Here is an 11,135-nt window from a genome sequence, read left to right on the forward strand (position 1 = left end):
ACAGAAGCACATGGGATAACGAGAGCAGGAGGGGTTACATGAAAGGAGCTTGGCCTTGAGTTGAGAATTGTTGACACTGCGGAATGGATGGGGACATGGGGGTTCATCCTGATATTTTCAACACTGTTTTATATGTTTGAAAAAATTTAAGTACTTGGGAAGTGAAAGTGCTCAGAGATACCAGAATCAAAGTGGGAGGAGATTAAGTTTGTTTGGGTGTTGCTGGGAAGACTGCATGGAAGAGGTGGGAACTGGTATAAGATGGGAAGAAACAGCATTCCCCTAGGCGAGGCCACTGCTTCCTGAGAGTCAGCGCCATCTGGAGAGGAAGGGGGATGAAGCTGGGTGCCAAGGAGGAGGAAAGGTTAGAAAGTGGCCGAGCAGCTCTATAAAACGATTCATTTCATTTCTTTTTTTTTTTTTTTTTTTAAGACGGAGTCTTGCTCTGTGGCCCAGGCTGGACTGCAATGGTGCGATCTCAGCTCACTGCAACCTCCAGCCTCCTGGGTTCAAGCGATTCTTCTGCCTCAGCCTCCCAAGTAGCTGGGACTACAGGCACGCGCCACCATGCCCAGCTAATTTTTGTATTTTTAGTAGAGACGGGGTTTCACCATGTTGGCCAGGAGGGTCTCCATCTCTTGACCTCGTGATCTGCCCGCTTCAGCCTCCCAAAGTACTGGGATTACAGGCATGAGTCACCGCACCCGGCCTCACTTCATTTCTTCATCATAGCCTGCTATGCTGCTGCTTTCTCTTGGAAGATACTAATCAGTTCTAGGCCCTTTGTTGGTCAAATCTAAGATCTGGGGCAAATACCTGTTTTCATTGAAAGGTAAATTAATGCTTGCAATTTTGTGCTATTTATTGTTGAAAACCAGCAGAATCTTGTACAGTCAGAAATCTGCATGTCTTAGATTGTGGATCTTTAGGTATCTTTATACAGTAAAATCTCACTGACCACTGTATCTGAACTAGTATTGTTCATAATACTTCATCAGTACTCATTCCTTGAAAGAACATAATCATCTTCCTAAGTCCCTGAGGGCATAAAAGACATCTAACTGAGCCTCCATCTGCACTCAGTGTGGGTCACTAATTTTACACAGGGCTTCAAAAAAAAAAACTTTAGTGTGACGCCATCATGAAAAGTAGGTTGGTACGTTTTTAATCACAAAAATAGACATAATATTTGAAAACTGTAAATAAAAATATTTTACAATTCTTTGAAATTAAATATTTCAGACTGCTTTGCCAACAACATGCTCAATTCCCGATCATCGCTCAAAGTGGTAAGTTTCTAAAATTTAGCACTGTGGGTTTTAAAGAAAAGTAAACATTTAAGTAACATAAGGAATAGTCTAATTTTCTAGCCTCATTGAATTAAAATACAAATGTTTGAGTTAAAATTTTACACATCTAGAAAATTGACAGCTTCTTTGTGTATTATGTGATATAATTGACTACTTTTTTCTTCTTTATGAAGAAGACCTATTCTCTTTGAACCATTCCCTGGTATCTTTCATTCTCCCTACACTCACAGAACCAAACTAAGACATGGGAAAAAGCCTCGACTTTTGGGACTGCTTCTCTTCCATAAGAATTTTCAGTAGATAAAATTTTAAAAGTGCTGCACCTTCCCTGAGTGAAAATTCCCTAAGGATGCATGGTTAGCATTTCAGTTCTAATTAAGGCAGACTGGATCCTGGCTAACTGGAGTTATGGGGTATACTTTTATTCATGAGTGGAACAACAGTGTGTTAGCAGCACTAAATCTGCAATGTTCACTGTGAACTGGAGTCAGGACCTCGTTGAAGACTTAGTTCTGCATCATGCCAACTGCATTTTATGGTGATAACATTCTCCAAATAGCACCTCTACCATCATTTTTCAGTCATTACCCTTTTAACTCAGCAGGAAATGCTATTACAAATACTGCTTTAAATCAGTGTTTATAGACAGGGAAAAGCACCAGCAATACACACTTAACCAAATCCTTGCAAATGTCATCTATTAAATAATCTTCATCTTTATTAGTCTGTTTTACTTTGAATATCTTCTCTTATGAGTGAAATTGAGTGCATTCCCATCTTTTCACCAATTATATTTTTTTCTATGACCCAATTTGTTCATTTTTCTATTCAATGAACCCTCTCCCCAGAGAGTTCCCCATGTGCCCATTTTTCTACTCAATTATTTACCTGTTTTGCATTAAACTTATCTTTTTTAAAAATTAACCCTTTATCATAAGTGCTGCAAACACTTAGTCGAAGTTTGCCATATCTTTTGACTGTGTAAAAACTTTTGGCATATGAGTTGTATATTTCATGTAGTTAAACAGTAATCTTTTCCTTTATGGATTCCAATTTTTAAATGGTTTATATTTTTAGCTAAATTTTCAGGAGTGAAAAGAAAAAGAGGAAGGAAGAAATCCCTCTCAGGCAATCATGTACAGGTAATTTGACTTAGTTTTTATAGCTTTGCATTTCTTCATACAGAGTCCTTATTTAAACCAGTCTGAATGTCAGGTGAAAGGTACTTTCCAAATCATCCGAACAGAGAGCCTTTGTAGAACATTCTTCATTTGTGTTCTCAGCTAAGGCTGCTCCTGAGGCTGCCTTTTTAGGAAGAATCCCATAGTCGGGAAGCTCTTAGATAATTCCTAGATGGTAGAATCATCATGAGATGAGCATGAAAATGAAGCTGGAAGTACCAAGCACATAACCTTCAGGAGGTGACATTCTCCGAGCTCCTATAAATTCCCTGGCACCAAACTAGTGAGAGCATCTGACCCCACAGGTGCTTACAGGTAAAACGGGCAGACGGTGCAGTCAAACATCCTTATGGAGCCAAGTATTTCCCAGCTGCATGACCCACACCTGACCAAATCTGTAGCTCTTATAAACTTCTGGATTATTATGTATAAAATGTATGAAAATATTTTGGGGATTTGAGTTTTTACACATCAGCATGTATAAGCTAAATTCATATGAGCCGGCAACCTTCACCTCCTCCTGTTTATACAAGGGGTGCTTGTCAAACACCTCTTAATGTTTTATAATACAAAACAAAAATATATTTGATGTTTACATCTAAATACGAATATGGGGCTTTTTTTTTTTTTTTTTTTTTGAGACAGTCTCTCTCTGTCGCCCAGGCTGGAGTGCTATGGTGTGATCTAAGCTCACTGCAACTCTGCCTCCTGGATTCAAGTGATTCTCCTGCCCCAGCCTCCTGAGTAGCTGGGATTACAGGTGCGCACCAACACGCCTGGCTAATTTTTGTATTTTTAGTAGCAACAAGGTTTCACCCTGTTGTCCAGGCTGGTCTCGAACTCCTGACCTTGTGATCTGCCCATCTTGTCCTCCCAAAGTGCCGAGATTACAGGCTTGAGCCACCGCGCCCAGCCAGGGCATGATTTTTACTGTAGGCGTATCATTTAGTTATGCACAGCAAAAGACTGGTTTTCATTTTATGCAATATTAAAATCAATGTAATGCAATCTTGATTTTCTCTCCTTCTAGCCACCTGAAACAATGAAATGTAATACATTCGTAAGACAAGTGAAAGAAGAGCATGGCAGACACACAGGTTTGCGCTAAGTGTTGTCTGTAACAAATATGGCCTACAATACTTATAAGAATGTCAACCCACCTGTTTCAAACTTGGTATCCCGCCTAAATCTTTATTCTTCTAGGCCTGTGGTAATTAATTAGTATAAATCTTTATCATAACTATCCATTGTATTGTAATCCCAGCATATCAAGATAACTTAGGTTGGAATGGTCCATTGCCTTCAGTATTAAGAAAAGATAGACTTCTATTAATAAAGACACAGACAGGCTTGCCTGAGCTCAGAATCCAGCAATGTGTCACCCCTCACACTGTGACCCCTGTAACTGTAGTTCTCTGTTCTTTAAAGAAATAGACATTCCACTAACAACACATACAAACTGTGACAAGAAGTGACAGGGACTGTTATGTCAAAGACTTAAGGGTAATTTTTTTAAATCCTCTTAATTCAACTACATATCGGGTACAGTGTACACTGCTCAGGTGACAGGTGCACCAACATCTCAGAAATCACCACTGAAGAACTTATCCATGTAACCTGAAACCACCTGTTCCCCAAAAGGTATTGAAATTTAAAAAATTACAGTTTTATATGTTTAAAAAAGCCTCTTAATTCATATAGTTATTGTAAGCAGAGAAATTTTCATTTTTACTTTTTCTAACATTTTATTCATTGTTTCAGCTGGACAAAAAAATGAGGTATGATGAAATTATAATTAATAGAAAGGGTGAAGGTGCTGTATTATTTTACTAAGTATGCGTATCCACCACTAGGCAAGGTCTGAAGAAATAAGCATAAAGTAATTTATGATTAGCTGCCCTAAGACTATTTCCTTCTTAAATGTTTGTCTTATTCTTAGATGCAACTGTGAAAGTTCCTTTTCTTAAGAAATGCAAGGAAGCAGGACTTCTTAATTACTTACTTGAAGAAATATTAGACAAAGTTCATTCAATTCCAGAAAAACTCATGGATGAGACTACTTCAGAATCAGGTACTGATGAATAGCAATATTTCTAAGTATAGAGACTTCTCCCAGACCTAGATTTAAAACAAAACAAACCCAAGAAAAAAAAAGGCCCATTTTCTTCCTATACTGCTTTTTTCTTCTCCTTTACCTCATTCTTTTTTTTTTTAAGACGGAGTTTCGCCCTTGTTGCCCAGGCTAGAGTGCAGTGGTGCAATCTTGGCTCACTGCAGCCTCTGCCTCCCGGGTTCAAGCGATTCTCCTGTCTCAGCCTCCTGAGTAGCTGGGATTACAGGCACACACCATTACACCCGGCTAATTTTCTGTATTTTTAGTAGAGACAAGGTTTCACCATGTTGGCCAGGCTGGTCTTGAACTCCTGACCTCAGGTGATCCGTCCACCTCGGCCTCCCAAAGTGCTTGGATTACAGGCATGAGCCACTGTGCCTGGCCCTTTACCTCATTCTTTAATAAAATAATTGTACCAGCTCTACTATCCTTCATAAATCAACAGGATGTGGGTAATTTACAAACTCAGTAATTTAGTCAAAAGTAACCTCATGCCCTGAGAGTTGTGGTACATTTTCCAGAGGTGTCTAACAGGTTGGCCACTAAGAGAATGTGCCATTCAGAGATTGATTCGGTCACATATGCTCCCCTGCCACCGCCCTGCATTCCTGTTGCTAAGATCTGAGAACAGTGTTATGTTACAGTTTTGATTTGACTCAAATTCTATTCCTTAATAAGCCAAGTGTCCTTTTCTAAATAATGTTAACTCAAACTTTAAAGTATAGAAGGAATTTTAATGTTTTGATTGATGTTTGGTTTAAAGATGTACTTTGTTAAAGAAGTTTCTTTCTTAAAGAGCTCTTTGGGAAGTCAAAGTTCCATTTGTATGTGCAGATATATAGCTACTTAGCTTTTTGTTTGTTTGTTTTGTTTTGAGGCAGAGTCTCGCTCTCTCTCCCAGGCTGAAGTGCAGTGGCATGATCTCAGCTCACTGCAACCTCTGCCTCCAGGGTTTAAGTGATTCTCTTGCCTCAGTCTCCGGAGTAGCTAGGATTACAGACATGTGCCACCATGCTCGGCTAATTTTTGTATTTTTAGTAGAGATGGAGTTTCACCATGTTGGCCAGGCTGGTCTTGAATTCCTGACCTCATGTGATCTGCCCGCCTTGGCCTCCCAAAGTGCGGGGATTACAGGTGTGAGTCACTGTGCCCAGCCTTACTTAGCTTTCTTATAACTTATATCCCATGAGTTTAAAACCTTTATTATAAATATAGTTATTTTACAAGGACAAGCTGGACAGCTTATATTGTGGGCAACAATATAAAAAATGTTTATTTGAATGGGATTATTTTCTGTAGGGCAAAACCAAAAAGTGAAATAAATAGTAAGCATTTCCAAAAGCTCATTTATTATACTATTTTATTCATTTATTTCCTCTAGACCAAGCACTTCCCAGTGTGCCTGAGAACCACCTGTAGGGCTTGTGAGGACACAGATAGCTGGGCCTATCCCACAGAGATTCTGATTCAGTACAAATACCAAGAATTGGGGGCCAGGCGCAGTGGCTCACGCCTGTAATCCCAGCATTTTGGGAGCTCGAGGTGAGTGGATCATCTGAGGTCAGCAGTTCGAGACCAGCCTGGCCAACATGGCAAAACCATGGCAAAACAAAAATTAGCCGGGCGTGGCGGTGCGTGCCTGCAATCCCAGCTACTTGGGAGGCTGAGACATGAGAATCGCTTGAACCCAGGAGGCAGAGTTTGCAGTGAGCCAAGATCGCACCACTGCACTCCAGTCTGGGCAACAGGGTCAGATTCTGTCTCAAAAAAAAAAAAAGAAAAGAAAAAAGAGAAATGCCAAGAATTACATTTCTGACAGCTTCCCTGTGCTGCTGCTGCTGCTGCTGCCGTCTAACATTAAAGTTCCATGGCACATGACTGCTCTCTTTCCTTTCCCGTTTTGGATTACATATATAAATGGAGGAGTTTCTGCCTATACAAACTGTTTAATATTGAAAATGTTTTTCTCCCTCCAGACTATGAAGAAATCGGGAGTGCACTTTTTGACTGCAGATTGTTCGAAGACACATTAGTAAATTTTCAAGCAGGTATATGAGTTATATAATATCTGAGCAGCATAGTTGAGAAATATTTATCACGATATTGAAACAATATACCATACAGGTGATACAAATATTTTAGAAGAATGTTCATTGTTTTCTTAAATGAGAAAAGCAATTACAAAAACAGTACGACCCCGCCGGCCCCCACACACACAGAGGAAAATATCTAGGTGCACGTGCACAGACAACAGCTGCACCTGGTGGAGACGGTAGTTGGTTGTAGATAGTTGGAATATAGTGATTTTTGTCTGTTCTTTTAGTGCTATATTTTCCAGATTTTCTATATACACACAAATACTTTTATAATGAGAAAAACTCATTAAAAAAGTAGAGACAACAAAAAATTGATTCAAACATTGGAGCATATTTTGGCCTGTGTGTGGCCCAGGCAGGAGCTGGTAAAGTTTCCTGTGGATTCTCTGCTCTCGGGTGGCGCGGCTGTGATAAACCGTCCCTCCGCTTGCCTCCCTCTCGCTTGGTGAGATGGGTCAAAATTTTAATTCTCCCGCTATTAATCCTCAAATCTAATTTAATTTCTTATCAGGGAGGGTTACGACTGATTTAAGGTTCAACAGAAAAAAAAAACAAACAAACAAAAAACAATGAGCAAGCAAGAATAACCAAGAAATGTTTGCAGTAGAAAATCTCATTTGGTTTGGAGGAGGGAGATTTAACCTTCCTATTAAATATCAACCATTTATTGAGTGAGTCCTCCTTTCAGCATTAAGATGCCCTCAAGACAGGCTACACCTCCACTTGTTTATGAGTCTGGTCTGACTTCTCTGTCAAGGCTGCCACACACGGCTGGGCAGGCCGTGCACAGAGTCATACAGCATTGGTGGATGGCTCCCCCTGAAGTTGCACAACAGAGTGCCCGCCACACTCTGCATTTCCACAGATGTATCTGTCTCTCCAGCATATGGTAGGAAGACAATAAGATTTCCCTGTGAAGAAATCATTAGTTCATATCCCTGTCTCAACATACACAACCTTTCTCATTTTGGCTTCTATATTATACATTTCTATTTGAATTTTTTACTACATTTATAACCAGCAGGAAAAATACTTTGAAAAATCTACCAAAAAGAGTGTCTGTCTTAATAGTCTTTTGAGGCTGTCTGCTAATATATAGCAGTATCCATATTTTTTTAAAGCAGCCTTAAAAATCTTTTTCTAAAAAGAGTTATTTTGTAGGGGACTTCCATGTGTGTTTTTCTTTCATGTAAGGGAACATGTCACACATCACTACTTGGGTAGATTAGGTGGGAGTACATATATCATAATGTAGTATGGCGGGGGTGCCACTAGTTAGAACTGCATGAGATTCAACTTAAAAGGCTTAAGTTGGGTTTCACTACCCCGGTTGATAAAAACTTGCTTAATTTAGCCTTACTCATATTTTAAGTTAACTATAGGTATGCAGTTATTCTGAATAAAGGTTGTATATGTGTGTGTTTTAACTGTTTGATTTTGAGGCTTTTAAAAATTACATTGCCATTGACTACTATTTGTTATTTATAAAGCCTAAGTATCTTCCTCCTAAGCTTTTCTAAGTTTCCACAATTAAAAGCCTTCCTGTTTCTAAATGAAACCAAAAGCTTTTATGTAACATTAAAAATTGGACGCATTTTTAGGAAGGATTTGTCCTTAACCTTGGTATTCTAGCCACATTCTCCAATTATCATCTCTCAATAAATGGATATAGTATAGCATGAAGGTTATACAGTCACTGTTTTCAAGTTCTCAAAGATATACAAAGGGACTTGTTCTGCTATAAATGTGCACAAAATCTTAAGGGTTTACTGAGCAGCTTTGTGTATGATAAATGTTAGAATTCTGTCCTGAATTAGAAGGAGGACGTGAAGGCATAAAGAAACCAGCTCCTGCCCATAAGGCTCTGGATCCTTTTCATCAGAGGCACGAGGATTGTGTATCTGTACCTGCAAGTGAAAGGGGCTAGAAATGGTACATTATTTCTAATAAAACTACTGAATAAGCTGAAATAATTTTATTTCTTCTTTTCATAGCAATAGAGAAAAAAATTCATGCTTCTCAACAAAGGTGGCAGCAGTTGAAGGAAGAGATTGAGCTACTTCAGGACTTAAAACAAACCTTGTGCTCTTTTCAAGAAAATAGAGATCTTATGTCAAGTTCTACATCAATATCATCCCTGTCTTATTAGGGATTACCATTTCCTAAGCCAAGAGTCATGTCAAATTGCAGTCAGGCTGAAAACCAGAGACCAGGCTGTGAAATCCACACATCTTTAGAACTAGTTGTCTCCTCTTGGCCTCGGCAGCTCTTCCTTGTTCCTACTGGTTGACATTTTGATCACTCTTTGCACACTCTTACTTGTGTTTTTTGCTCATTGTCACACTCCCAGCACCTAGTATGCTCAGTAAATGTTTGTGGAATAAGTGCATAAAATGTTCTTAACCTTTGATTCTACTTACAGCCCATGATACCTCTTAGATATAATAAATTTGGATTATACTACTTTACTTGTACCAAATTTGCCTGTTTTCGTGTCACAAAGTCTGCTTTTGAAAAATCTCTTTTCAGCCACAGTTACCACGTGGGGATTCATCATCTTCAAAACAAACACCTAAATTTTAAATTGGACTCTGAATAAGAAAATTACCGGGAGTATGCAAGAATGAAAAAAATATGACAGTTACATTTTTCTCAATCTAATAATATACGATTCTTGTTTTTATGCCCACACCATCACGTCTGACCCCTGAAAACTTCACATTCACAGTTCTCATTTTTTACCATGGTACTCTGATTTTCAATAATGCTATGTCTCAAAATGGGTTTTAACTGAGTCTCCAGCATGGTGTCTGACATGTACTAAATAAGTACTTGAAAAGTATTTGCAGGAGATGAAAAAGAACAGTCCATTCCAGTTGTAATGGCAGCCCTAGCCTAAGTTCTTATATCTTAGGGACAAAATCTAAACCAGTGGATTTCAAATCTGGCCGCACATCAGAATCATGTGGGGCACTTTAAAAACTACAGAAGTGAAGACCCCATCCAACACCCTCTGAATAGATTTCCACTAGTCTGGATGAGTATTGATTACTGTAGCTTCAGCTTCCTATCCTGATATTAAGTCTTAGCAAAGTTTTTGGTTGTTGTTTTGTTTTGTTTAAGACGGAGTCTCACTCTGTTGCCAGGCTGGAGTGCAGTGGCGTGATCTCGGCTCACTGCAACCTCTGCCTCCTAGGTTCAAGCAATTCTCCTGCCTCAGCCTCCCAAGTAGCTGGGACTACAGGCGTGCACCACCACGCCCAACTAATTTTTGTATTTTTAGTAGAGACGGGGTTTCACCATGTCGGCCAGGATGGTCTCAATCTCTTGACCTTGTGATCTGCCTGCCTCGGCCTCCCAAAGTGCTGGGATTACAGGCATGAGCCACCGCACCCAGCCATCTTAGCAAAGTTTATCTGACTAATCCTTCTGATGTCATGATCTTTATTTTAAAAAAAAACCTTTGTCCCCCACTTTACTTTCACGTTTAACCTGTGACTCACACAGCATGTAACTGTGCACCATGGAGCACCGTGTGTTTGGTGGCCATGAGGCTGGCTACTGGGCAAACTACTAAGGCGGACCCGAGTATGAACTTCAGCTATGTCACTACTGAAAAACTTGAATCCGATTATTTAATCTGAGAATGCTGCTGCCTACCTTATGGGACAAAATATGGACAGTAAATAAAATGTGAAGCAGAGAGCACAATGTCTGGCACTGTGGGAAATAAATGTTAAAACACATGCATGCACACACACACTCCCCTTGCTAACATTTCTGTCTTATTGTCTCCATTCTAACCAAACTTAATTATGATAAGTTCTGGAAGGCTCCTTAGCTCCCATCTCTAAGCCTCTGCTTGTGCCTCTTTTTGTTTTGGAGATGAGCTAAAAGGACACTTTATATTTTCCCCTACCCAACACAAGCGTTATCTTCAGAACAACTAACTGCTTGTCATGTTAACCCTATTACTGTATTGGTCCGTTCTCACACTGGTATGAAGAAATACCAGAGACTGGGTAATTTATCAAGGAAACAGGTTTAATGGACTCAGTTCCGCATGGCTGGCGAGGCCTCAAGAAACTTACAATTGTGGCGGAAGGGGAAGAGGCCCGTCTTACGTGGTGGCAGGTAAGCGAGAGCACGCAAAGCCCAGGGGGAACTGCCATTTATAAAACCATCAGATCTCATAAGAACTCCCTCACTAGCATAAGAACAGTATGGGGAAACCGCCCCCATAATCCAAGCACCTCCCAACAGGTCTCTCCCTCAACAACTGAGGATTACAATTCAAGATGAGTTGGGTGGGGACACAGAGCCAAACCACATCATCCTATTTGGTTTTCTCTCACTGACTGTTATGAAAAGCTCTTTATAAGTATCTCATTGTGTTGTTGATTCCTAAACCTATCTCCCTCTCTCCTAATAATTC

The 11,135-nt window shown here is 39.7% G+C and overlaps 1 protein-coding gene across 6 annotated transcripts in view; it reads left to right on the plus strand.

Annotated features, from left to right (window-relative positions):
• PHF11 (PHD finger protein 11) overlaps nucleotides 1-9,163 on the plus strand; it is a 32,266-nt gene extending 23,103 nt beyond the window's left edge. For 5 of the 6 annotated variants that reach the window (XM_054445842.2, XM_063650877.1, XM_063650878.1 and 2 more), the window contains 6 exons: nucleotides 1,243-1,289; nucleotides 2,388-2,452; nucleotides 3,522-3,588; nucleotides 4,431-4,562; nucleotides 6,581-6,652; nucleotides 8,695-9,163. In XM_054445842.2, coding sequence (XP_054301817.2) covers nucleotides 1,243-1,289; nucleotides 2,388-2,452; nucleotides 3,522-3,588; nucleotides 4,431-4,562; nucleotides 6,581-6,652; nucleotides 8,695-8,849 — 538 coding nt within the window. In that variant the 3' untranslated portion in view covers nucleotides 8,850-9,163. Of the gene's footprint in view, nucleotides 1-1,242; nucleotides 1,290-2,387; nucleotides 2,453-3,521; nucleotides 3,589-4,430; nucleotides 4,563-5,985; nucleotides 6,147-6,580; nucleotides 6,658-8,694 lie in introns of those variants that run through there. The other variant, XR_010123577.1, reaches the window with a different exon arrangement.
• The last annotated feature ends 1,972 nt before the right edge of the window (nucleotides 9,164-11,135 follow it).

The sequence above is a fragment of the Pongo pygmaeus genome, chromosome 14 (genome assembly GCF_028885625.2).
Source record: "Pongo pygmaeus isolate AG05252 chromosome 14, NHGRI_mPonPyg2-v2.0_pri, whole genome shotgun sequence".
Taxonomy (NCBI): domain Eukaryota; kingdom Metazoa; phylum Chordata; class Mammalia; order Primates; family Hominidae; genus Pongo; species Pongo pygmaeus.